The 27051-nt window shown below is 53.5% G+C and overlaps 2 protein-coding genes across 3 annotated transcripts in view; both read right to left on the bottom strand.

Annotated features, from left to right (window-relative positions):
• Positions 1–6433: 6433 nt before the first annotated feature.
• On the bottom strand, positions 6434–12477 carry Castor1 (cytosolic arginine sensor for mTORC1 subunit 1). 2 transcript variants are annotated; one of them, XM_052736359.1, is made up of 9 exons: positions 10787–12477; positions 9778–9848; positions 8563–8750; positions 8349–8481; positions 7984–8107; positions 7537–7650; positions 7287–7369; positions 7093–7187; positions 6434–6991 (listed from the first exon to the last, which is right to left on the bottom strand). In XM_052736359.1, the coding sequence occupies exons 2-9, from the start codon at positions 9800–9802 to the stop codon at positions 6914–6916; spliced, it is 840 nt and encodes a 279-aa protein (XP_052592319.1). In that variant the 5' UTR covers positions 9803–9848; positions 10787–12477; the 3' UTR covers positions 6434–6913. The 2 variants fall into 2 exon arrangements, with proteins under 2 accessions (XP_052592319.1, XP_052592318.1); XM_052736358.1 differs by lacking the exon at positions 10787–12477 and adding an exon at positions 10388–10761.
• A 482-nt stretch (positions 12478–12959) lies between these two features.
• The window catches only part of Tbc1d10a (TBC1 domain family member 10A), a 32567-nt gene continuing 18475 nt past the window's right edge, over positions 12960–27051 (bottom strand). Inside the window, 8 exon segments of the mRNA XM_052736357.1 lie at positions 12960–13782; positions 14571–14725; positions 14805–14994; positions 15689–15754; positions 15828–15942; positions 16493–16599; positions 20505–20612; positions 24897–24996. Coding sequence (XP_052592317.1) covers positions 13315–13782; positions 14571–14725; positions 14805–14994; positions 15689–15754; positions 15828–15942; positions 16493–16599; positions 20505–20612; positions 24897–24996 — 1309 coding nt within the window. The 3' untranslated portion in view covers positions 12960–13314.

The following is a 27051-nucleotide window of genomic DNA, read 5'->3' as shown; positions in this document are numbered from 1 at the left end:
TTCATTCATTCATTCATTTATAGGCAGGCTCTCACATTTATTTGTTTGTTTGTTTGTTTGTTTGTTTACTGGCAGGGTCTCACACTGACCCTGGGTCTCACCAGTCTGACTAGAACCTGCTATCCAGCAAGCTCTAGGGATCTGCCGATCTCTGCCTCCCAGTGCTGGGTTACAGACCTGCACCACAGCCCCAGATTTTGCGTGGATATTGGGCATCTGAACTCAGATGCTCACACATGTGAGGCAGGCACATTACTGACTCTTTATTCTCAGGAGTTGAGCAGCAGAGACAAATGAACAGGAAAGAGAAGTTATGGATGGGTGTGGTGGTGCACAGCTTTATTCCCAGCACTCGGGAGGCAGAGGCAGGTGGGTCTCTGAATTTGAGGCCAGTCTGGTCTACACAGCAAGTTCTAGGACAGCCAGGGATACATGAAGAAACTCTGTCTCAAATAATAACTAACTAACTAAATAATAATAAAAAAGTAGAAGATGCACACGAGGAAAATGTGGGAAGAAGCACCTGGACGACTTGGGAGAGAGGCTGTGAAGTCACCTTCTTCCAGTGTGTTCTTGGGGAGACTCCAGAAAACTCTACAGGGTCACATTGATACAAAAAAGAAGTTTATCCTGCACCCCAGGAGAGAAGCCATCACACTTGTGGTGGCCATTCAATGGAGGGGAGGGAGTAAGGGGCTGCTGGTCCCCTGTTCTAGAATGAACTCAGAATTAGACACCACCTTCCTCAAACTGAGTCTAGTAGCCTGGGTGGACAACCCCGATGTCTTCAAAAGGTAATGCGCAAACAAAACGCAGCACGCTGTACAACGGAGTGTCAGCAGCCATGCCGAGGACACGCTGACACACGCCGAGGACACGCTGACACATGCAGAGGACACGCTGACACATGACGAGGACACGCTGACACACGCAGAGGACACGCTGACACATGACGAGGACACGCTGACACACGCAGAGGACACGCTGACACATGACGAGGACACGCTGACACATGCAGAGGACACGCTGACACACGCAGAGGACATGCTGACACATGCCGAGGACACGCTGACACATGCCGAGGACACGCTGACACATGCAGAGGACACGCTGACACATGCAGAGGACACGCTGACACACGCCGAGGACACGCTGACACACACAGAGGACACGCTGACACATGCAGAGGACACACTTACACATGCAAAGGACACGCTGACACATGCAGAGGACACACTTACAGACGCAGAGGACACGCTGACATATGCCGAGGACACGCTGACACATGCCGAGGACACGCTGACACATGCCGAGGACACGCTGACACACGCAGAGGACACGCTGACACACGATGAGGACACACTGACACATGCAGAGGACACGCTGACACACGCAGAGGACACGCTGACACATGCAGAGGACACGCTGACACATGCCGAGGACACGCTGACACATGCAGAGGACACACTTACAGACGCAGAGGACACGCTGACATATGCCGAGGACACGCTGACACATGACGAGGACACGCTGACACATGCCGAGGACACGCTGACACACGCAGAGGACACACTTACAGACGCAGAGGACACGCTGACAGATGCCGAGGACACGCTGACACATGCCGAGGACACGCTGACACATGCCGAGGACACGCTGACACATGCCGAGGACACGCTGACACATGCCGAGGACACGCTGACACATGCCGAGGACACGCTGACACACGCAGAGGACACACTGACACACGACGAGGACACGCTGACACACGACGAGGACACGCTGACACATGCAGAGGACACGCTGACACACGACGAGGACACGCTGACACATGCAGAGGACACGCTGACACATGCAGAGGACATGCTGACACATGACGAGGACACGCTGACACATGCAGAGGACACGCTGACACACGCAGAGGACACGCTGACACATGCAGAGGACATGCTGACACACAGAGGACACTCTGACACATGCAGAGGACAGACTGACACACGCAGAGGACACGCTGACACACACAGAGGACACACTGACACATGCAGAGGACACACTGACACATGCAGAGGACATGCTGACACATGACGAGGACACGCTGACACATACAGAGGACACGCTGACACACGCAGAGGACACGCTGACACATGCAGAGGACATGCTGACACACAGAGGACACTCTGACACATGCAGAGGACCTGAATTCAGTTCCCAGCACCCACACGTTGACTCACACCACCTCGAACTCCGGTGCTCGGGGATCTGATGCCCTCTTCTGGCACCTGCAGGCCCTGCACATAGGTGGTGCACATACACGAACACCTGTTGTTTTAGTTGGGGCACTGAGGAGATGGCTGTGGGTAAAGCGCTTGCTGTGCTAACATGAAGCCCTGAGTTCGGATCCCCAGCACCATGTAAAAGCGGGCATGGTGGCGGGCATCTGAAACCCCGGCACTGGGCGTCAGGGACAGGTGTGTCCCACAGGCTCACTGGCCAGCCAGTCTAGCAGGAACATGGAGCCCCAGATTCAATGAGACTCTACCTCAAAAATGAGGTAGCAGGCCACAGAGGAACATACGTGACTTTGACCTCTGGCCTCCACAGACATGCACCCCTGCATCCACATCCACACATGTACATGTGTGCATACACCATACAAACACTAAGAAAAAATTAAAGAAGGGCTTAAAAACACAGCAAGGGCTTGGGGTGTTACTCAGTATGTGAGAAGACAGTCCTGGTGCTGTCTTCTGTATGGAAGGGAGGGAGGAAAGAAGGACGGCGGAGGGGGAAGGAAAGACGCAGGACAGAGGGAGGGAGACGGACATACAGCCACCTCGGGAAAGTCAAGGGTCTTCAAGGTTACATGAGTGGGAAACCAGGGTCTTCTTAAGTAGGAACAGAGCTGCAGGGCTGTGTTCCTCAAGGGACGTGATGGGGACAACTCACTTGTGCAGCGCCAGGAAAGGGAAATCGAGTCACTAAGGCCAGCAGAGGCCAGGAGTAAGAACACCCATGAGGTGCTGTGTGCTGATGGGGGGAACCGGGAGGGGTTAGAGAGCGGGTGCTATCTTGGGGTCTAGGCAGAAAGCCGTACCCGCTTGCTTTGGGGGCAGCAGGCAAGGGAACGGGGTGGGGTGAAGTGGAGGCCACTAGAAGAGCTGAAACCGGGAGGGGAGCAGGGGGCAACCTTGTCCTTGGGGATCCAGGGGCCTGGAGAGACGCAATGGGACAGAGGGCACGTGATCATGTAAACACCAAAGATGTCCCCCAGTCAGAGGCGCATGTGGCCACACATGCAGAGAGAGTCAAGCCCACAGGGGACATTCACACGGCACACACACATATAGACAGACATCCACATGCCCACCAAAGAGGACTGAGTAAAGACCACACCAGGATGCTGTCCCTTCTACATACGTATAGGTGGGTATTCACACGCATGCGCGCGCGCGCGCGCACACACACACACACACACACACACACACACACACACGGGCAGCACCGGCATCCACATGATGCCACAGTCAATCCCCTAGACAGAAGTTCTGGGCACCACTATGACAGACACTCATGGCTCAGAACCCCAGCACCATGACCCTCTTGGGAAAGTGACACAGACAGGGGCCATTGCTCAATCTCCCCACCCTATCCAGCCCAGGGTCAGGGAGGAGCCAGGGCCAGACCTCGCGTGCCTGCCCACACAACTGCTGTCAGCTGTCACCAGCCGACGGCCGGCCACCAACGCAGACGGCTTGGATTACAAGGGATCTTACAAAACCTTTCCCATCCTTCAGGGCTCAGCTAAAGTCTCTCTGTGTGTGTCTCTCTCTGTGTCTCTCTCTCTGTGCGTATCTCTGTGTGTGTCTCAGACACACACACAGACACACACTTTCCAGGCCTGGCAGGCACATGGACCCTTTGAGAACTCTGGTTTTGTTAGCCCTAACTGGGTGGCCTTGAGCAAGTCACTTCGGCTCTCTGGGCTTCGTTTCCACCTATGTAGAGTGAGGAGAAAAAGACCGGATCATGTGTGAATCACCAGGCATATCCCCTTAGCAGCCCTGCCCCCAGAGAGGGCACTGAGGTTGGTGAGAGCCGCAGCCTCCTCTGGGCATGGAGGGCCAGCTGCACACACGATCACCTCCTGCTCCTGCTGGGCCTTTCCTGCAGGGCAGGATCCTGGCAGAGCAAGGCGGCAAACGCTTTCTTTCCTCGCTCCTACAGAGGAGCAGGAATCCACCTGTGAGGGCTGGAGAGGTGGCTCAATGGTTAAGAGCACTTGCTGCTCTTACAGAGGACCAGGGTTCAGTTTTCAGCAGCCACATGGTGGCTCACAGCAATCCATAACTCCAGTTCCAGGGGTTCCAATGCCCTCTTCTGACCTCTGTGGGCACTAGGCATGCATGTGCAGGCAAAACACTTATACACATAAAATAAATAAATCTTCGAAAAACAAAACAAATCAAAACAACAAACCCAACTGTGATACAACTTAGAACATACAGGACCAGGCAGCCCTCAGGACAGAGGTCTGGGAACCCTGAATTTCTATTCCTATCTTCGAGGACAGCTGAGATGGATTCCTGTGTATTGACAAGATCTGAGGGCAGAAAGGGGCCCTGGCTGAGGTTTCCTCCTGTCTCATCTCCACTTGTCTGGGCCCACACCTCAGCCAGAGCGGGCCCCTGAGCTGCATGATGGAAGCCTAAGTGTACCTTCTCTTGCCTCTCGGGCAGACCTGCCAACGCCAGCCCAGGATGACACACTGATTTCCATTGTTCTGAGACCACCATGGAGGCCTACACAGAACAAGAGGGTTGGGTCCCAGCCCCCACCTCAACCTGGAAACTGCTAGGCCCAACCTAGAACATCAGCCTCCAGAAAGGCGCCAGGCTGGGGTGGAAGCCTCTCCCTGAGGCACCAGGCTGAGGTGGAAGCCGCTCCCTGAGGCACCAGGCTGAGGTGGAAACCGCTCCCTGGGGTACCTTCTAAGCCCTGTGTCTGTGCCCTCAAATGTCTGAGGCCCCTTGGAACTCAGTGGACCTGCTAGAGGCTAGAACAACAAACAGCCCTGGGGCCCCAAGGGTCCTAATGCCTTGAGAGCCAAGGTCCTCCACACTGACAAAGTCAGGTGTGGACACAGATAGAAGTGGGCACACAGCCACATACTGTACCTACCACCAAGATCTAGGCTCATCAAATCTGCAGCCCGAGGCCCCAGCCTTGGTGAGCCTGACCAGCCTGCTGGGCCGAGGTTCATGGCCCTGGCTGGATCAGACAGTGGGCAGTCCTGAGAGGCAGCTGGGGCCGGTGTGGACCTGGTTAAGGCCTGAGGCTTTTGAGAGCCAGGATGACAAAGGTACCCAAACCTGAGAGTGACTCACGGGCAGGCCCCCCAGGTAGCACAGGGCCAGCTGGGCACAGGAGAGGCAGCCCTGAGTGTCCTGACCCCCCTCTAGTGCAGGCTGTCCCAGCTCCAAGCCTGAGCTTACACTAGTCTCCCATTACAGCAGACAGGCCTTCTCCATCCCACTCCCAACCACAGACAACTCCACGGAAATGCTCCCTCCCAGGTTCCAGAAGGAACTGGTTCCTGGGCATGGAGAAACTGAGACTGAAGAAGAGGACTGGCCAAGGCCTCTCAGCACTCACTCACCATGCCGGGCTGTGCTCTAGGCTCATCGGATCTGCAGCCTGAGGCCCCAGCCTTCGGGTCCCCAGAGCCAGGTGGGCATACTGCCAGAAGCTTAGCCCGTGTGATGGCTTTTCTGGGGAGTCACTTTGACCTGGGTACACAGAAGTCACACCCTTCTTCCCCTCCTGAGCCTGGGTGGGTCTGAGCTGAAGGTATCTGATAACCTCCCAGGGCATGTGTGGGGCCCTGACCGCTGCAATGGAGTCCTGGTCCTGCTGAGCAGGAGGCCCCATGACGGAAAAACCCAGGCCCGGATGTGCGCAGACATATAGCACCGGAGGGCAAAGAGGACTCCAAGTGGCCTCCAGGGTCCGGTCTGTCTGCTTAGCCCTGCACCTCAGCAGGAAAAGGCCTGACCACCATCCCGAGTGTCATAGACTGTGTGATTTCTCCATAAGGGGGTTCGTAAGAATCGGGGCCAGGCCCATAGGAATGCAGGCAGTGGTCTGGGAGGAAGGTGCTTTGGGAGCTCCTGGATAGGTTTCCCAGTGTCCATCCAGGGGAATATTAGATAAGAGGACAGGGGAATTTCTCTCAGTGTCCAGAACTCTCTAGGTCATCCTGTAAGTAACTAAGAATGAACAGACTCTAGACTAGAGATGAACAGCTTCGGTCGGGAAGCATGTGACTTATCACGAATGTGCCGGAGGTCTCAGCTACTCATCTGTCACACATACAAACTGCCTGAAAAGCCAAGGAGGTGGGAGAGACACTGGCTGTCACTCAGAACCAGAGGGCCCAGCTCAGCAAGTCTTTTATTTATTTTAACAGTCATAAAAACAAGTGAGATGTAAAAACCCTCTCCTCGGGAGCCCGGGAAGGGAAGGCACTGTCGGAGCTCACCTGGCCAGGAAGGCAAGCCAAGCTGGAGACCAGAGCCCAGGCCAGGGCAGCAGGACGCAGCCAGGTGACAGGGGATGGCTCGAGCCTCACGCAGGGACTGTGCAAATACTGAGGTCATGTGGAAAGTGATGGGTTCGGGGTCCAAGCCCCAAGCACCAAGGTGTCGTCTGGGGGCAGATATCTGGAGCCAGCACCTGCCCACCGTGCCTAGGGGTGCACACATGGCCACAAGTGCCAGCTCCGTGCACCTTACATATAGACAGCAGAACCAAGGTCCCTTGGCAGGATCAGGGGCTCATTCTGCAGCTTCGGGAAAGAGCTCAGAAAAGTCTCTGAGAGCCCAGTGGTAAGGGAATGCTGGGAGCCTGGTGTTCCCTAGGGACCTTTGGAAGTCAGGCCTTCTTGCCTTCGCTGGAGTACATCAATGACACTGCTGATCTCATCTTCAGGAACCTGGGGTAAGGGCACAGCATGAAATGCCAGGGATGCCCAACTCCCTAAATCAGCTGGGATTTCTTCCTGTCCCCAACCTCCAGCCCAGCCCAGGCACTCACCAGGGCATGGTCAAAGTTGAAGGTACTGATATAATAAGCAGAGATGTCAGCAGCCGCCAGGGGACCGGCGATCTGGGCCACAATCCCACACTCATCTGAGGGTTGGAGACACAGTTGGAGCTCAGCACATATGCTGTGGATACCCATAGACTTGCCCTGACCCCCAATATGGGGGGGGGGTGAGTGGTCCTCACCGAAACCCAGAGGCTGTCCCCCGATGCGTACCATCCTCCACAGCTCTCCAGAGGAACTGGTCAGCAAGAGGTCACTGGGGAACCTGGGGAGGCAGGTGGGTGATGGGAAGGGTACCCATGCATCCCTATCTGCCCTGATCGCCGGGGCATGTCCTCCTGCCCACCACAGAGCCTGGCACCCTACCTCCCCATTTCCTGAGGCTGGCTGAGGGGCTATGGCCTTCTTGGGGTCATGGAAGGGGTTACATACTTTTTCTGGGTCTCTGCGTCCATAACAATGGAGATGTACCCCTCAATGAGGGAGAAAGCGAAGAATGGGATGGAGCTTGACTCCGGACCACCTGAGGCTGCCTCCTTGGGGACACTGGAAAGGGATGACAGGGTCAAGGGCTCTGCCAGGCACATGGCCCTCTCCATTTCCTGACTACCAGAACACAGAGGAGGAGCCAGAATGGATGGTTCTGGAAAGGCCCTTGTAAGAGAATCCTGATTTCCTGAGGGATGAGCCCTAACTGCCAAAGACCCAGGGCCTTGGGCAGAGTGGTTCTGTCAACACCTCTGGCTGAGGGCTAATGGGCTGTCAGGAACCCTACGACACTGAGGAGGATACAGAGTGACAGAAGGGATGGATGAGACAAAGGTGAGCATGCACGGAGCACTAGAGTGAGGCCAGAGACGGAGTGCATGCATGGCCCACCTGTGTGAGTAGAAGAGGACATCAATGAGGGTGGTGGCAATAGCTGGCAATGTCTCAGGGTCCAGCGTGAGGACACAAAATCGGTTCTGCGGGCTCTGAATGGGATGCACCGTGGGACTGGGCCCTGCTCAGGATACATGGGCCACAAGGTGAAAAAGCAATCCTGGGCTGGGGCGACCCCTGGTGGCTGGGCCGACCCTGGTGGCTGGGCAGGGAAGGGCCTGGGTGTACCTATCCCATCTCACATTGAGAAATGGTGTTTGCTGGTCCGACCACCCAGCCCATCCATCCCATCCCTTTACAGGACAAGCCCTCCTGTGGGAAAAGGTCCCACCTAAATCTGGGTGTTGGCGGGCAGACCTTACCGTGCTGGGCTCGGGGAAAGCCGTTGCTGGAATCGTCCTTGGCAACAGGCACAGGCTCCCCGCCTACTTCACGGTAGATCTGGAACTCCTGGGCCAGTGTGTGGATCACAACAGATAGGTCCTGCTCCCGTACCTGGGTCAAGGCAAACGACACACATTACGCAGCCCCAGGCACCTCTGCTTACGCTCTGCAGCAGCACCTGCCCAAACCCACCAGGATGAAGTCTGTCTGGTACGTGGACAGCATCAACACAGACACGTGGTGCTCAGCCAGTGGGGCAATGACAGACCGGGCAATCTTGGTAACTCCAGCAGCCTGCATCACCGCACCACTGTGAGATGATACGTTCATCACCAGCCACGCGGCCTCGGCAACTTGCAGGAACTCGGAGGGGGGTAGCTCTGTGGGCAGAGAGGTACATGCCTGGTTAGTCTGAACCTTAGTGACTTCGTTCTAGCAAGGCAGGTCAGGAGTTGTACCCCATTCAGCCTCGGTGGGATGCAGGTGTTCTCAAACTCAGGATTAGGGTCAAGTCTCAGCCTTAGCACTTTGCTGTGCGATTTGAGGCCAGTGGTTTTTCATTGTTTGTTTGCTTTGAGACACGGTCTTACAATGTAGACTAGGCTGGGCTTGAACTCAAACTGGTCCTCTTGCCAAAGCCTCCTAAGTGCTGGGATTCCAAGCCGTGTTTAGTCTGTTTCCTATCTGCAAAATGGGATATTCCTCGGGACTTTTCTGAGGCTGAATGGGCTTCATCACACCACCAGAGGGCGCCGAGGGATCTACTGATGGGTAGGCGCTCCCTTGTAGGCAAGAGATTTCCCTACAGAACGGGGAAACAAAGTCCTTTGGGAAGGAGGCTAGGCCAAGCTCCAGGTGGCTGGCTTGAGACTCGAGGCCTTAGAGGACAGGCCAGGCAGGCAGAAATGGGAGCCAGAAGTCTGCTCCTGGTCCCAGTGCTGAACAGGGACAAGGGCCAGTGTGGCTGTTGTTCGCCCAAGCACAGCCAGGAGGCCCCAGGACCCTGCTCTGGGCTTGCTGCCTGCTCCTGCATTCCTTCCCCAACCCTCAGACTCCTAGCCTTCCCAGGCCAGGAAAGGAGAAGCTGGTTTTCACTGGAGAGACAACTCCAAGAAGAAATAATGACCAGGGGTTAAAACAGCGACAGAAAACCCCCTTAATCTGGCCTAAAAACTGGCCTGGGACTCATTTCCAGCCCTTTGTGGGCTTTAAGTTTAGAAAGCTCTCATTAAATACTGTTAAACTGCCATGACTACATCTTACATAAGAGAAAACAGTACTTAAGCAAAGAGTGGAGGATTCGAACCCAGACCCATGCCTTTGAGATCGAAGCTCTTGGGAAGCTAGATCGATTCCCTGCGCCTTGTAAGAATACGGTTTTGAAGTGAGCAAGGGGCCAGTTCCCACCTTTAAAGCCCTCCTCATCCACCATGAGTGTGTAATCTTCCGGGGTCTCCGTCAGGCTGAAGAACTTGCACCTAGTGGGAAGGGAAGGGGTGGGAAGACTTTCAGGCTGGACAGGACAAGTGAACTTTGTTCCAGCAGCACTAAAGGACCCCCCGCCGGGTGCCTTCCCGACCCGCCCTCAGGCCTCAATTTCTTCCCTGGAGGAACGAGGTCTGGGTCCCACCTCTCCGATCTCCCGCTGTTTTCCAACTCCAGATCTCCCCTCCCTTCCACACCCTAGAGGTGTCGGGCTTTGGGTTCCCCTAGACAACTCTTAAACTCTACATGAGGCGTTTGGGAAAGGGCTAACGCAGGGCGAGGAAGGCATGCTCCATTACACTGCCGCCTACCCCAGGCAGTTTGCACCTTGACAAGCCCGGGGAGGAGACCTCTCCAGGCCGGATAGGCGGCGTCTCAGAAAGGGTAGGCCCCGGCCGGATGGCAGCCAGAGCGGACAGCGTCCCCACCCGGTCCCCGCTCCCTCGCGGCGACCCTAATCCTCCGCCCCTGACCTAGAGTGACAGAGGAGCCCCCACCCGTCTGACCTGCGCCCCTGAACCCGGGTGCGCACCGGCTGCGATGGGGCAGGAAGAGCAGCTTGATGAGTGGGTGGGTGTAGAGCCAGAGGCCCGAGCGGGCGAGGCTCAGTACCCGCACCCGGTGCTCTAGGATGTGAAGTTCCATCGCAGTTCGCGCTGCCACGGCCCCGCCGCCAGCTAGACCCAGGCAGGAGGCGGGGCGGCGCCCGGTTTAAAGAAGCGGCGGTGAGGGGCTCCACACCGCCCCGCTACGCCGCGGGCCCGCCCAGCCAGCGACCCACTCGGCGGCGGCCACGCCCCTCAGCCGCTACGAGGTGGCCACGCCTCCTCCCGAGCCCGGCCTTCCCGGCCCTGCGGGCTGCCCTCGAACCCCGCCTTGGCCTGCTGTCCATTCCTCTAGCCCCAGTCCGGCGATCACAGCCTGCTCCTACCCCTCGGTGGCGTCCAGGCCACGCCCCGGCTACGCCCTTTCCGCTGGCCGCCTGCCGGTGTTGGGTTTGGGAACGTGCCGGAAGCTCGGGGTCCTGTCTATCCTCCGGGCCTGCACGTGGGCTTTATGGTTTGAGGCCCTTGAGACTCAGGAGGGCTTCAAGACTTGCCGGAGTTCGGCTGGGGCCGGAATGCTGTCCACAAATCTCTGGAGCGTGGAGGCCGGAGACTCGCGAGCGGTACAGCTGTCCTTCCTTTTATTGCTGGAGGCAGGGATTGCAGAGCTGAGCAGGCTGATAGGGACTAAAGAGTACTAAGCAAGGGCTGCCCTGGGTTGGTATTGATAACACTTCATCCCCTACCTTGCCATCGTTTTGACCAGCTGAAACCTGGCCTGCATGTCCCAGTTTTTTAATCACCTGACTTCCAGAGTAGAATGCACCCCTCTAAGGGGAGGCACAGAAAAAGCCCTATCACCAATCTGAGGAACATACTGTGGGCTTGGAAGCTTGAGGTTATTCCAGGGAAACAACCTGGAAGTACCTGAGCTGGGAACGCCCAGGGCTCAGACATTGAGAGGACAGGCCCTTGCATTTGAGGCTTCCTGGGTATTCAGGCCAGAGACTTGAGCCTTGTAGAAGTCTCCTTAAAGCTTGTCACCATTAGCTGAACTCAACTGGTCTGAGCACATCTAGATTTGCTTCAGATCCAAGAAGGCCCCAAGCACTGGCAGACACCCCAGGTATGATCAAACATCTGAAGGTTTAAGAAGACCCCAAGGCTTAGCAGGAATGAACAAGCACAGGTTGGTTCCATGGCAGGACACAGCATGCTCCAAGGGGCCCTTATTTGGCCCAGGCACTCAAGCCTCAGCTTGGAGGCTTTGAACAAGGTAGGTTAAAGTTGGCCTCAGGTGTGATCAGGACCTAGCAGGCCCATGCAGGACCTCACGCTCTGGGCCCTGTAGCACAGGCAGACGAAAGCTGGGCTCAGCCCTGTTCCTGGCTTTTCTAACTCCAGATGATTCTCATGGAACACTGTGCAGCCACCACATCCTGGCTTGTCCTCTGGAGAACTGGGGGGAGGGGGGAGTGCTTCCCAAAGCTGAGTCCATCTCACCATGGCAGGTGTGGAGAGTGGGAAACCACAGGGGTGAGAGGCAGGAGGCAGAGAGTGAGTGAGCTGTCCAGAGCCTCTGGTGACCATTCATTTTCTAGCCTCGGTATCCCCAGCTGTGCCAGGACATGGTCTAGGCCCAGGCTGTGTCTGAAAGCTCCCAGCGAGCATCTGTTTCTCCCTCCCTGTTCCCTCTTATGGTCTGGCCCAGCTTGGTCTCAGGCCAGGAACAGCCACTATTGTTTGACTAGAAAAGCTGCTTCCTCAGCAGAAGGGGGGCCGTCTCTCAGGGACACCCTGTTCTTGCTATTACCAGTTATCAGGTGGTCACTGAGCACCTGCCTGCCCCTCCATGGCAGTCTGCTCACTTGGGTGAGGGGCTTGGGGTACAAATGTGGCTCTTGGAGGGAGAGGGCATAGAACTCCTTCTGTCAGGCCCAGCCCAGCCTAACAAGTGGACCGTGTCAGCAAACGGAAAGTAGCACTGTATCGAGGAGGCCAACTTCTCCCCTTACCTGTGTCAGACATCTACAGTGCCTCACCCTGGTGGCAGCCCCTGATACAGCGGGAAGTGCTTAGAAGTTAATTGGGATCTGAAGTGGCATCGAGGCCTGGCCCTGGAGGAGGAAGAGCTCTAAGCTACCTGTTCAGGGATTCACTCCCAACCCCCCAATAAAAAATCAGGTACCAGGCCAGGCACACCTCTTTAATCCCAGCACTCAGGCAGATCTCTGCTGAATTCAAGGTCATCCTGGTCTACAAAGTAAGTTCCAAGACAGCCAGGGCTACACAGAGAAACCCTATCTCGAAAAGGCAAAAAAGAAAAGCAGGGACTGTGGGGATTATTTCCTGCTCTGCCCGGTGGTGGACTTCAGCTCTGGAGTGACTCATCTATGTCAGAAGATAGACATGGCATCAGAGAGAATAGAGCCTAGAACAGGAGCTGGCTCTGGACTTCATGCCTCCTGTATCGAAGGTATGTTTCAGAGGGGTTCCTGCTGGGTTAGGGGCCCAGGATGAAGGGTGATATCCCTTCTGGATCCCTAGCTGCACACCAGCTCTCTATACAAGCCTGTTTATTTCCATACAAAACCATGTTTCTATTTTACACAAAGAGTACCCCACCGCTTCCCCGCATGTCAGCACCCTAGCCCTGGGGAACACCCCAGAAGGATGGGCTGGGTGAGACCCAACTCATTCGGCCATAGCTTCTGCCTGTGCTGGCTGGGCCAGCTTGACTCAAGAGAAAATAAATAAGGAGGCTCAGGCAGAATCTGTACTGGGCCAGCCAGATTCTATCCCAGCCCAATGGCCAAGCAGATGGGCCTTCAGGTACACAGGACCTGGAGTGCTGTCAGTCTTTGAACCGTGTAAGATGTGTGGAGACCCCACCTGGAGGCCTGAACTCCCGGGGTTACAAGTAGGTGTCCTCACTCTCCTGGGAGGTCAGGCTCTCCTGCGAACGGTGGTAGACTAAGTCCTGGGGAGCAGAGTCCTGCGGGACTGGGTCCTGGGAGACTGAGTTCTTTGGGGGCACATCCTGAGGAGGACAGGCATCTCCTGAAGCAGTCACCACTGTGCCTTGATTGGGGCCTGGGGACTTTCCCATCTGCCCACTGGCCTTTGTCCTCCTCTGCTCCTTCTGAATCTGCTTGGATGGCTTAGCTTTGGAGCTGAGGAGGGTTGTATCTGGGGGTAGGCGGATGGACGGTGAAGGTTGCAGGGCAGCTCGGGGACCAGGCTCTGCATCCAGGATGGCCTTGGCACCATGCATCCTGGGCGGAGAGCGACACTCCAGCTCACCACGGGTCTCTTGCCAGCGCCGCAGCTGGATGAGGTGCTCCCGCTCAATCTGGCGCTCTGTCACAGGCAACTCTATCACCTTTGGGACAATAAGGGGTATGTGAGCACAGAAAGAATGCCCTTTCCCTTCTGCCTCCAATCCTAGGCTCTCCTGCCCACCAGCAACCCCTAACTGTGTCTGCTAAAAGCTGAACCCAGGATGGATATGGTTGTGGTTTGAGTGTCAAACGTGAGTGACCCACTGTCTCAGAAGAAAAGGCTACCTACAGTTAGTTCACAGGCCACTCACCTTCCATCTTGGACAGAAGGGGCCAGACTGAAATGGGTAACCCCACTCTCAGCCAGTATTGCCCCCTACTGACCAGGGCAACCTGGCTGTCCAGGCTTCAATTCCAGTTCCACTAATTTTCAGCTGGTTACTAAGAGGAGTCACTTTGAAATTCTGCCTGTATGAGCCTCTATTTCCTCAAACATAAAATGGGGACAATGCTGGAAGTGGCATACAAAATGGCCTTGTATGTCTGCCCCTGCAACATGCACTAGCATCAGCCTGGCCTCCCCCCCCCCCCCCTGCCCCAGAAGCTGGTCATGCCTATGTCTCTTAATTTGTAGCCCCCCAAAAACAAATGTACACAAAGAAAAATGAGAGAGCTGTGGTCTACAGCTCTTCTCTACTCCCAAAGTGGATTAGCTAAGGAAAGTACTGCAAAGCTAGGCCTCAGTGCTCCACTCGCCTAGCAAAAGGATGAGGTCCATCCACCTTGACCCGAGCTGACCAACCCTGGGAGCAGGGGCATATAAGGCCTCCTCCAAAGCCATTGCCAGCTCCCCTTCCCTCCGATAGCAAGTGGGAGGTGTGGGCCGCACCTCTTGGACCAAGAAGGCTTCCTGCATAATCTTGGGGCTGAGGCTCCGCAGCTGCTCGATGGTTTCATACTGGCCCTGGCAGGCTTTGAGCTTCTCAGGGGAGCCTAGTGCATGCTTCAGCAGTACCAGCCCCACACGGAAGATGATCTTGACTCCTGTATGGGGCAGGTGATGAGTCCAAGGGAGGCTTGTGGGCTTCTTTTGCACCCCCCACAATCCAGCATAGCCTGGTACCTTCACAAAAGAACATGTCCCAGACTCGCAGCACGGAGCTCCAAGGCAGGGTACGTGCAAAGGCACACATGAACCACTCTGTCATGTACAGCAGGGGGTCGATCTTCTGCCGGCTAAGGTGCTTGTGAGCCACAGGGGACACCTTCTGTAGCAGTGAGAAGAGGATCTCGCCATCCAGCTGGATTGCCTCCTGAAGAAACATAAGGCCACAGAGCCATGAGTACAGCCCACAGGGGCTCCTAACGCTGGGTCAACATTAACTCATCAGGTAGTAGAGCCTAGAGCACTGGCAGACAGCTGAACAAACCTGCAGAATGGGGAGGGAACAATGGGGCTGAGTATCCCAGACAAGGAAGGAACCGGAGCTCCAGCCTGTCAAGGCCAGGAGAGGGCCATGCATGGGCTGAAGGCTGAGGGAAAAGCATTCTGGAGGAACAGAATGGAGCTTCAAGCAGAAGCTCCTCCCACCCCCACCCCCTTCAAGAAGGGTTCTCTGTAACCATGGCTGTCCTGGAACTCACTCTATAGACTAGGCTGGCCTTGAACTCACAGAGATCCGCCTGTCTCTGCCTCCCAAGCACTGGGATTAAAGGCACCACCATTGCCTGGCTCAAGCATGAGCTCTTAAGCCTATGTCAAGGTCAAGGAGGGAGGGACCAGGAGCCCTGAGGAATTTTGATACTGCCAAGTGAGACCCACTGCCTCAGAGAACATCAGAGGTCAGAGGCACAGATGGAAAGATGTAACTGATGAAGCTGGTGCCTGAGTGGCCTCTAACAGGTCTTGGGACTTTAGCCTAGAGTGGCTATGAGAAAAGTGAGAAGGCCTTGGAGTGGCCACAGAAGGCATCCAGCCTAGAGTGTCCCAAGCCAGCAGGTACTCACCAATTTCTCACTATAGTAGCCAGGCAGGTACTTCTCGCAGACTTGTACCAGACACCAGAAGGCTTGCTGTGGGTAAGAGAGGTGTAAGCCCTTGTGGCTGGGGTCAGGTCCCCTGCCCGCCCACCCTGGTCCTGGGTACCTCAGCGGGCATGTGCATGAGCAGCACAGCAGCAATGGGTGCCTGGGCCTGGCAGTAGCCCTCCTCGGGGCGGTACAGCGTGTAGGCCTTCAGCACACGGAACAGGTCCTGCTGGCTATGGAGAGGACAAGCAGGATAGGATGGAAGGTATGACTACTGCCCACCACTTCACCTGTACCTCACTGGACCAGACCTGCCTCGGAACCTGCCCTTCCCTGGAAAGGATGGTGCTTGTGGTCACCAATGGGTCAGTCTCCCCCTGTGAGACCCAAGGATAGGGCCCAAAGAGAAAGCAGGGATTGGGCCAGGGCTGGATAGCAGATAGATACAGACTGAAGAGGGGCTAGAGAGGGCCCCCTTGCTAGGCAGCTCTGTCCCCTTGCCTAGTACATCACCCCCTCCTGCCTATTGTTTTGGTCCACCAACCTCTCTCCCTACATCAAGAAGGCCTAACCAGGAAAGTCTAACAGTCTAGAGAGAAATGATGCAAGCAGCCCAAAGAGTCCCAAGTGGGATAAGCACACCACACACCACACACCACACCACAGAAGGTAAAGGCTAACAGCAGGGTTTGGGGCACATGCCCCCAAGATCAATGTACCTTCCCTAACAGCCTAAGAGACAGCCTAGAGCCACCTCCCAGCCCACATGCTTAGGATGCTTACCCATGGCCTCCTCGGGACACAAACATCTCATGGAAAGGGAACTGCCGGTGCAGGTCACGCTCAATCACATCTAGCCACTTGGGGTCCCCAGGAGACATGTCCAGCTCCTGGAAACAAGGACATAATGTCAAGAAGCAGTGGACACTCCTGGTAGGAGATAACTGTTTTGGGTATCAGATGAGGCACTAGAGGACCCAATCTCTGAACCAGGCCTTCCTGAAGACAGACAAGAAAACCCAGAGGCAAGAACAGCAGAACCCTGGGAAGCCTGAGAGGGATCCTAGCTCTCAGAAGACTTGTTTGTTTTGTTTTGGTTTTGGTTTTTGAGATAGGGTTTCTCTGTGTAGCCCTGGCTGTCCTAGAACCCACTCTATAGGCCAAGCTGGTACTGAACTCAGAGATCCACCTGTCTCTGCCTCCCGAGTGCTGGGATCAAAGGCGTTAGCCACCACCACTGGGCTCTTAGAAGATTCTTATGAGCAAGTATCTATCCTGGCTGTGGCTGGAATCACAGAGTCAGGACTCTGTTTATCTAGGGATAATGTCATGTCCTTCAGATAGAAGGCTTCTTCTTAACAATGGCTACAGGTGTTACCACTGCTCAGAGCCAAATGCAGAGCTGAGTGGGAAAAAAACATGGGACTCATTGGCTCCTTCCTACCCCAAAACAGATCTTGTCATAACACCCTGTTCACAGATGAGAGAACTGAAGGGTCAAAAGAAAGTTGCACAAGGCCTAGAGTACGAAAATCATGGAGCTGGGGCAGGAAAGCCAGTGTGAGTCAGAGCCACCAAACCCAGATTCTCTGCTGCCTGCATCCCATGTTACAGGTATCACCTGTTCAGGACTTCATTACAGGTCTGCCGACCTATCCGTCAGGCTATATAAGTGCTTGTCTAGGTACTGAGGTTTCAACAGTTTTACTTCTTCAAACCCTGAGTGTGTGTACTTTTGAAAAGTCACCAAGCTCTAACAATAAAAAAGTTGCACAGTCATTTGATCTGATTGTTGACAACATGCACAAGTTTTCTCAGGCTCACTGAGCTCTATGCTCAAGTCTGTCCATCTTACTCTATGTAAACCCATTTTCAGAAGAGAAAGAATAAATACAAAGGAACTCCAGAAGGCTGGGCAAGGAGACCAAACAAGTACTACACCTGGGAAAGTCCTATGAAGCGAGGCCTTGGCAAACATACCAGATGGGTGCAGGCTGGGCTTTGGCCCTGGCTCACAGTGACTTCACACAGGCCCCTTTTCTCTCCTATCCTGAGATAGTGGTATTTAGAATACTAAAGAACTAGTGTGTTCTCTGACACACTTCTCTCTGGCCAGACCTGTTCTCTGTAAAGAGTGGTCAGGGGCAGAGCAGGGCAGCCTGGAGTTTAGACTTGGCCTGGAGAGGGCTCGAGCTGTTTGTTGGCAGCACTTGGCCCTGAAGAACAGAGAGTCTGGAGGGGTGGCCCAGTCAGTGAACCACATCTCCTGGAGGCTGGTGTTCATCTAAGGCTCTACCCTTAGCAGGCCTCAGTGGAATGGACTTCATTACAGTTCTGCCACCCTATTCCAGCCCTTTCTCTCAGCAGTTACTCAGGTTTGCTTTGATGCTTGAGCTCAGTGCATTCCTTCACAGCCCTTGGCCATCAGGAAGTGATCCTCAGACCACATCCCCTCCTGATACCTTTAACATGCGCTGTAGTCTTGAGGGGCTTGTGTGGTAGGACCACAAGAGCCTTCACATTTCTCGGCCCCATCCTCTGCTCTGTTTCCTGTCTCTAGTGTGTCAGAAACGGGACTAGAAATCAAACAGTGAGAAGAGACTCACGGAGTGTTAAAGGTCGCAGGGCTGAAGAAGGGGCTGGGATTTTTCAGGGGAAGGAGTGGGTGTACCCCCTGGAGTCCCAAGGACCCTCAAGTTCACTCAATTCTTCTGGTGGTTCCTGAGAACCCCAAAAGTCAGCTTCTCGGATGTAGGATCTGGTACCTCAGCAGCCCAAGGTACATAATCCCATGTGGACTGCTAAGGAAGGAAAAGGGTAGCTGCAGGGTCTTCAGGGAGAAAGGATGCTAAATACCACAGGCCGGTGCAGCTGCCAGCAGACAGATGTGCTATAATCATTGGGCCTGCAGCCTCTGTGAACCTAAGTGGTGCAGGAGATGCTTCAGGAGATGAAGTTAGAGAAAACAAAACAACAACAACAAAAAAGAACAGGAAGATTCTGCCAAGGAAGAGGCAAGAAAGAGCAAGTGCTGGAGAAAATGGAGCCACCAGATCCTGTACTGTGGGCAAAAGGCCCCCAAGCACAAGAACAGATAAGAGCACTGACACCACAGGTCGGCCCTGTGCTTCCCTGTGGCTCAGGCACTCAGAGCAGAACACCCCACTCTTGTCTACTTCCTCAAGGTCATCCATAGGTAAGTCCTTCCAGGTGTGCTTGAAAACACTGGGGCCCCCCGGTACTGCCACGATGACCCACCATCCATCTTCAGGGGTCCAAGAAGGCCTTTCTTGGCAAATCTGCCTCCTTACATAAGCAACCTACTAGCCATATCAGGGGTGAACAGTTCCTCTCTGGACACTATTCTAGACACACAAATACAAAGTTCTGTGCTTCTGCTAGACAGTGGTGCATGCTTTTAATCCCAGCACTTAGAAGGCAAAGGTAAACAGATCTCTTGAGTTTGAGGCCAGCCTGGTCTACAGAGTGAGGACAGTCGGGACTACACAGAGAAACCTTGTCTTGAAAAACAAACAAACAACTAAAACAAAACAAAACCCAAAGATCTGTGTTTCACTGCACTGTGGACACACTCCTTCTAGACAATGCACCCAGGAGGCTAGCTACTCACAGCCTTGGCTTTCATGTCTGGGCCCTGTGGATTCTGGGTGAAGCACCTATCCCAGAACCGCCAACTCTGACCAGGATGGAGCCCACTGGAATAGAGGAGATAGAGCTACTAGAAGGAAGGTCAGAGAGTTAGGTTGCTCTTGTGGGACCTGGTCTGGGTGCTGTGGGAATATGCATCCAGTCACCCTGATCCACAGCTGCCTCTAGCCAAGTGCTGCACCCCACCAGGCTCTCTGTCTCTCAGGGCCAAGTGCTGCCAATAGCTCGAGTCTTCTCCAGGCCAACAGTGAAAACTCCAGGCTGCCCTGCTCTGTCCCTGACCACTCTTCACAGAGAACAGTCTGGCTAGAGAGAAGTTATTTACTGAAGTATGAAGGATATCAACAGAGAGTTGGTGGCTGACAGCTCTGTCTCACTGCCTATCATAGTTCCAATGGCCTGGGGAAAGCCCTGATGCCTGGAGGTAAGCTGGGTTGACCCCAGGGAAGCCAACTTCTACCATGGTATTCTCTGGGGGAATAGGCTTTGTAGTTCAGTTCAACGAATGGAAGAGTATTATGCCATGTCAGCCCTGGGGAGGTAGGTGGGAGTAGGATGGTGGGGCATGACTACAGAAGGCACCACCTCTGACCACCAATTGACTGGCTTCTGACCCCCAAGTAGCCCTGAAGACTACCTAGTGGACCATGTCTAACTAGGCTTAGAGACAAGAAACAGAGCAGAGGATGGGGCCGAGAAATGTGAAGGCTCTTGTGGTCCTACCACACAAGCCCCTCAGGACTACAGCGCATGTTAAAGGTATCAGGAGGGGATGTGGTCTGGGGGTCACTTCCTGATGGCCAAGGGCTGTGAAGGAATGCACTGAGCTCAAGCATCAAAGCAAACCTGAGTAACTGCTGAGAGAAAGGGCTGGAATAGGGTGGCAGAACTATAATGAAGTCCATTCCACTGAGGCCTGCTAAGGGTAGAGCCTTTGATGAACACCAGCCTCCAGGAGATGTGGTTCACTGACTGGGCCAGTCTGGGTCTTGAGCAGTGAGGCTTGTGAGTAGAGGTCCTGCCAATTGTCATTTACTGAAGTCTAGGACAGCACATGGGGGACCCACAGCCAGGGGACATGCCCAATCCAGAGACATGACAGGGAGATGAAGGAAAGAAAACTCACATCGAATTTTCCAGGGTTCTGCTGAAGTTTCACCTTGCCTCCTGACAGGTACTGCCAAGCTCGTCCCCGAAGAGAAGGTGGGATGCCCTTCTGGCACCGAAGACGAATCTGAAAGTCAAAAGGACAGCTATGCCCATGCATCCACCCTAGCAGTTCCTCCGCCAAGGATTAGTGGGCCTTCTGTGAGCATACACACAAGAGCAGAAAGGGAAGAACTGAGGGCTTTCCTACCTGTAATGGAGAGCCCATGGTGGGGATGGGGACTGCAATCAGACATGCTGCTCCCAGGTAATGGCAAAGTGCACATTCTCTAATGACAACACAGGCACTCCTGAGGTCAGTCACAGAATTCTGGACCTCAGAACTATAGCCAACTATTAGGAACCATAGGAGATTGGTTCTGGGATCCCCTGTAGACACCAAACTCCCTTGAACCCCTCTTCACACCACGCCCCCTACCTTAAGCTTCTCCAGTCCAAGGACTTCCCTTCCCTTCCCACAGCTTCCCTTTCCTGTATAACCCTGCCATTTCAGTCCTCTGCTCTTGGTTCCTGGTCTTCTCTCTTGTCCCCGCCTCCCCTCTGTGTCGTCCCGCCCCCCCCCCCCCCCCCGCCCCCCCCGCCCCCATATTGCCTGGCTCAGTCTGTTGGCCATGCTCAGTCCACCACTTTCTCTCCCTGCTCTGGACTCTTCCAGATGCCTCTGGCTGTCTCCCGTGTCTACAGTAACAACTTCCTTAACCACACCTTGGAGCATCATGTCCTCACTGTCATTCACACACCTTGAGTCTCAGAGGGAGGCTGAGGGAGGCTAGCCAGGAACTTGCTGTGTAGACCAGGCTGGCCTTGAACTCACAGAGATCCACAGAGTAATGGCATGTGCTACCATGGCCAACGAACTATAATGTCTTTTAAGAAGACACAAAACTGTTTAGGGGAACAAAGGATATTGAAGGGAAGGAGAGAGGAAAGGGACACAGCTAGGAATATGTTCAATGTACAATATATACTTTTATGAAAATTTGAAAACAAATAAAGAACAGAACATTTTTCCTCAGAATAGGGAAAACTCTTATTATCACAGAATCAGAAACCCTACCGCCTCTATACTGTGCCACACAGGCTAGAGAGACCCAGCCCTGAGTACTTCCTACCCCACTAGTCCCTCAGAAACCGATAGGTGAAAGGAAGTAGGCTCCTCCAGGGCATGATCCCCAAAAGAAGTTGTCAAGGCAGCTGCCTGACCTGGCAGGTGGGTGAGTGCAAAGGCAGAGGGCCTGAGTTTGTGGGATGATGGCAGAGAGGATGCGGCTGGGAGACAGTGACCCTCCTTCACCCCTGCACTAAGCAGCCTGGCCTGAGATCAAGGAGGCAAGTAGTTGTGGCATGAGAACAACTGCTGTGGGTTTGAATCCCACCCTGACCTTGGCTGTGCCACTTCTCACCTGTTTTAAGAGTTGAATGATGGGACACCTCATGCAGGCTTGAGGCAGGGGGGAGGGCTTGGACTTGTCTCTACTGGATATACCTCCCCATGGGAGGCCTTGCCTTCTTGTGGGGGTTGAGTTGGGGGGAGGCTGGAGGGCAGGAAGAGGGGGATCTTTGATTGGTGTGTAAAATGAATGAAAAAATTTTCTTAAGAAAAAAAAAAAGATCTGAATGATGTTACATATGACTGTGTAAGCTTGAAGAACTTCCATTAGAGGGGGAAACATACTTAGTGTAGGGCTTTCTCTCCACCATCATCCCAGAAAGACACTTGGCACAGAAAAGCCAAGAGATTCAGCTGCCGCCTAACTTCTCCTCACCTGGAAAGCCCCTCAGATAGTCCCATTTGAAGCCTCAGAAGAGGAGCACAAAGGACCTGGCCTTCCTGATGACCAGCATAAGCAAGAGGAAGTTTCCAGAGTTCAGAGCAAGTTAAGGACCAGGAAGGAGACAGACACTAGGTTGTAGAATACAGTCAGTAAGGAAGAGTAGCTTCTGACAGCTTGAAAACTGGGAGAGAAGGGAGCGGAAGAGAACTGCACCAGACACTGGGGACAATTTCCCGTTGCTGTGGGACAAGGGTCACCATAAGGAAGCCACTTTAGGCAGGCTTTGGCAGTGGGACATAGGACAGTGCAGAGCCACAGGTCCTTCAAGCTCCCACACTTGGGCAAGGTCAGCACGAGACAACCTTCTCTTAGCCCATCACACATGCCTGCTGCAGGATAGTCCTGGAGAGCATTTAGCCTACTGTGATGCCCTCATGGACACCAGGGCCAGGGCAGGGAATGGAGTGTCAAGAGCACATCCAACCTTTCCCAGATCCCTACTCTTTAGCACAAAGGTGTTGGAGATGGTCATCACCCTGTCTTAGGGAGGACGGACAGAATGAGTTAGGATAAAACATGAGGAAGCGCAGCCAGAATATTCAAAAGATTACCACTTGCTATGGCAAACTTGAAGGAGGTCACTGATGACAGCTAAGTGAAGCCACACCCTTGCCTGCTGAACTCTGGGAGGGCAGAGCCCTGACTCCCTGCAGACCCTCATTTCTGTCCCAAGAACAACTGGGAGGTGGAGGAAGGCATCCTCCTAGCAGGACTAAGGATGAGTCCAGGAGAAATGTTGGGTCTGAGCCCACTTCCCAAAATGGTTATAATACTTCCTGTGTCATGACTTCCTGAATGGAAGAATCCATGCTTCCAGAGCCAGGCAGGGGTTACCCAGGCAGAGCCCAGTGTGGCCACAGCTGAAGCCACAGTCTTGGTTTGGGCTTCTGTACAGTGGGATAAAGCATGTCTCTGAAGGTCTCTACTGGACAAAGGCAGCCCTTGGCCTCTACCCACAGTACCAGGGAAGCCAAAGGGGAAAGGAAGGGCTGCAGCGTGCTCTAAAAAGGGGTAGAGAGCTAGCTGCAGTTCAGGTTTATACCTGCAGGAAAGATAAGGGAGGACCCCAAAGTTAGTCAGGGAACAAGCAAAGAGCAAGTGTCCTAAAAATACCGAGTTTGTCAGGTATGGTGACACATGCCTATATCCCAGCACTTAGGAGGCAGAAGAACTACAGCAAGTTAGAGACCAGCCTGATTTACAGAGCAAAACACACACACAGGCACCACACATACACATGCACACACACACACACACACACACACACACACACACACACACACACACACACAGGCATACACGTACGCATGCACACACATGCAAGCAGGTACTCACTCCGTTGGGGGAGAAAAGGGAGGGTGAGAGAGGGAGAGAAGGAAGGGGGAAGATTCTTTCCTTGTACATGCTAAGCACATATTCTATCACTGAATTCCACTCTCAACCCTACACAGCAAGAAAGAGTCCCAGCCTGGGTAAGCCCTCCCACCCGCAGTGTGTGAAGCACTTGCTGTTACTACCTTACAAGGATCCTTGTAAAAGGTTGATCACTCCCACCAGACTCTGAGTCTGAGAAGAGGAAGACGACGTCTCCTAAATTGCATAGCTCACACATGAAGACAGGGTGTGAGACTGAGCCCACACTCACTCCAGACTTTCAGCCCTAGGCCAGCAGACCAGTGTGTCAGCCGATGACAGGGGGCAATGGGCTAACTCTGTAGATTGGAAACTTGTACATAGACTGTGGCCATGAGAGGCCAGGCAGTGATTAAACTCTGCAAAGGGCTGCCAAAGACATTGACACACACACACACACACACACACACACACACACACACACACACACTTACTTCAGAAAGGTAGGTGAGTATGGTATTCCCATAGGTTGAGCAAGCCTCTACCTAAGGACAGTCTAACTAGACAGGAAATGGGTGTTCTCATTTTTATAAAACTACTTGTAAATTGTAGGGCTACTTTTCTTTCTTTTCACCCTGGCCAGGAGACAAGAGGAAAATCATCAACTTGTCTAGGCGGTGAAGAAGGCCCTTACTATGGTAGTCAATAGGGCAGATGCTAAAGTTTGCTGCCTGGCTTCAAATCTTGGCTTTTAGGTCATTGATAAAAGCAAGAGTGCCACTACTACTAACTTCATCGGGGTGTTAGTAGATTATTGCAGTCAAGACATGAACCCTATAAATGCTCCCACAAGTTAGCTGCACTAATATTAGGAAGCTCTTCAAGAAGCCCTTCTTTGGGCAGGGCTAAAGCAAAACTACCCATGAGGGCTGTTGGCTACAGAATGGCTTTGAGGTTTAACTCCAGGACAAAGTTCTATGCATCTCTTCTCTGAAGTCATATGCTAAGTCCTTTGTCCCAAAGCCAGCTTCTGCTCCCCACCTGACCAATGGAGGACACCTAAGACAGCCTGGCAGTTGGAGAAGCCCCTATTTTGCTACAGTGATGAAGTTCACTCCTCCTCCTTGGACTGCTAACTCTCAGCCCAAGGGCAGGCCTCTTACCTTTTTGTGCTTCTTGGCCATCCATTTGTCCCAGTTGTTGAGCATGTCCAGCCACTTGGACTCCCTCTGCCTCAGCACCTCCAGGGGAACTTCCTCCAGCCTGTGGATCAGTGGGCAGGGTATCAGATGTGTCAAGACAAGCAGAGACCCCGGCTTTGGCCAGCCCTGTAGCCCACTGCACTCTGCCTCTATACCTCCTTCAGGTCTGCAGACTTATGATGCCCTGCTGTAGATGAGCAGAACGCTGCCCCTGCCGCAAAAGCCACAGGCCAGATACAACAGGTGCAAGTGCCTACTCTCCCAATGTGTCAAGGGGCCAGGGACACCTTGCCTCTCTGGGGCAAAGGCTGATGTGTGCCTCTGCGCACTGAAGTCAAGCATTCCTGTCTAGGGCCTGCCTTGTAAATAAGCCTCTTCAGGGGCCAGCATGCTAGGAGTAAAGTTGGACACAAAAACTAGTCAAGCAAGTACAGAAATATCATGCTCACCTCTTCATCACCTGAGCCAAACTAGTTACTCAGACTTTTCCCAATTACATCCTCGCTCTTTCCCACCTCTCAACCTCTACTCACGCCAGTCCCTTGGCTGGAATGTTCCCCAAGTGGTCTCCACCTATAAAATCATACAGACACTTCAGAGTCCCTTCAAATGCCACCTTCTATATTTGTACACCTACTGACTGAGCAGTGTGTCAGTCCTGGGCAGGCTAAGCAGATTCTTGTTCCCAGACCCCTGTGGGGTTGACATGTGATAGGTGCCGAGACTCGGCCCAGGCAGATCAGCACCAATGCAGGCAGAGGTGGGCTGGGGAGGAATCCTTGTGTTAAGCAGAGAGCACAGCCACTGAGTACGCTTCCTCAGGGAGTCAGCCCTGAAGATCCAGTTCACAGAACTCTCAAAGGCAGAGAGAAGGAAACTACATTTTTAGTGCAGGCATTCTACATATTACTTCTAATCTGACCTACAGAATCACGGCAAAGCAGACAAACATATAACACAAATGTACATGTACAACTCTCTCTCACACAATTTCCTTAAGTGCATTTTCAAGTATTGGGGTATTGAAATCTTACATTTCTTTGTTGTGTTTTTGTGAAGCTCCTCCCCAACTCCCCAAGTAAGAAAGTACCTGGTCTGGTAATACGTAGCTCGGTGATAGAGTGGATGTCTACCATGTGCCAGGTACTATGTTCAATTCTCAGTACCACCAGAAAAAAAAAGTAGTATTTTATAAACTGGGTATAATCCCAGCCCTCTGGAGGTAGAGGCAGGAGTTTAAGGCCAGCCTGGGAAATATGACATCCTGCCACAAATAAACAAACAAACAAACAAAACCTTGGGGGCTGGAGAGATGGCTCAGGCGGCAGTTAAGAGCACTGGCTGCTCTTCCAGAGGACCCCAGTTCAATTCCCAGCACCCACAAGGCAGTTCACAACTTTCTATAGTTCCAACACCCTCACACAGACATGCAGGCAGGCAATACACCAATGCACATAAAAATAAAAATAAATCATTTAAAAAATGTAAGTACTTTACAGTATGAAGAAGGATTAATTACAGATGAGGAAACAGGCTCAAGAGGTTACCATACTCAGGGAGGGTATCCTGCTCAGAGTCAGATAAAAAATCAGGAAGGAACCTGGGACTCAATTCCAAGCCAGACCCTATACAGCCCAAAGCTGGCATTCAGTCCTATTTGACTTCCCTGAAAGGGGCACAGGGTAGGAGGCACTTGAGGCAGCTCTGGGGAGCTCTCCGGAACAGGAACAGGACATGGTGGAGCTGGCCTGGCCCAGTTTTGGAGTTTCTGATTCTCTCTGCCGGAAGGAAATATGTTGATGTGACTTTTACTGGTTGCAAGAGCAGAGGGAGGGGCCATGGCAGAGCTGAGGCCTCCAGGACACTAAAAGTTAAGTCCTCTTGGTGAGTGCACTTTATCTGGGGAACTGAGCCTGAGCTCAGCCTTGGAATAGAACTTGCCTAGATAATAAACTGGGCCCCTCAACACACTGAAACTAGTCACTGTGCCTTAAACTGCTCTCTCTCTCAATCTAGAGGCAGAACCAAGGCACAAAGATACTTTCTCTCTTGGATAAGAACAAAGCTCAAGCCTTTTGGGTCAAGTAATTAACAAGAGTATATACATGTTCAGGCA

Source organism: Peromyscus californicus, unplaced genomic scaffold (assembly GCF_007827085.1).
Source record: "Peromyscus californicus insignis strain IS unplaced genomic scaffold, ASM782708v3 Scaffold_13__1_contigs__length_99412109, whole genome shotgun sequence".
Taxonomy (NCBI): domain Eukaryota; kingdom Metazoa; phylum Chordata; class Mammalia; order Rodentia; family Cricetidae; genus Peromyscus; species Peromyscus californicus.
The sequence above is the reverse complement of the archived record's forward strand: the minus strand, read 5'-3'. Positions and strand labels throughout refer to the sequence as shown.

Bases quoted from the DNA above. Each gene is read 5' to 3' on its own strand.
- Castor1 (XM_052736358.1), bottom strand. From the start codon at position 10,500: ATGGAACTTCACATCCTAGAGCACCGGGTGCGGGTACTGAGCCTCGCC. The intron at 8,108-8,348 runs GTAAGGTCTGCC...TATCCTGAGCAG, and splicing joins CTTTCCCCGAGCCCAGCACG to GGCCCAGTCCCACGGTGCAT. The intron at 7,188-7,286 runs GTGAGGACCACT...TCCAACCCTCAG, and splicing joins GGGACAGCCTCTGGGTTTCG to ATGAGTGTGGGATTGTGGCC.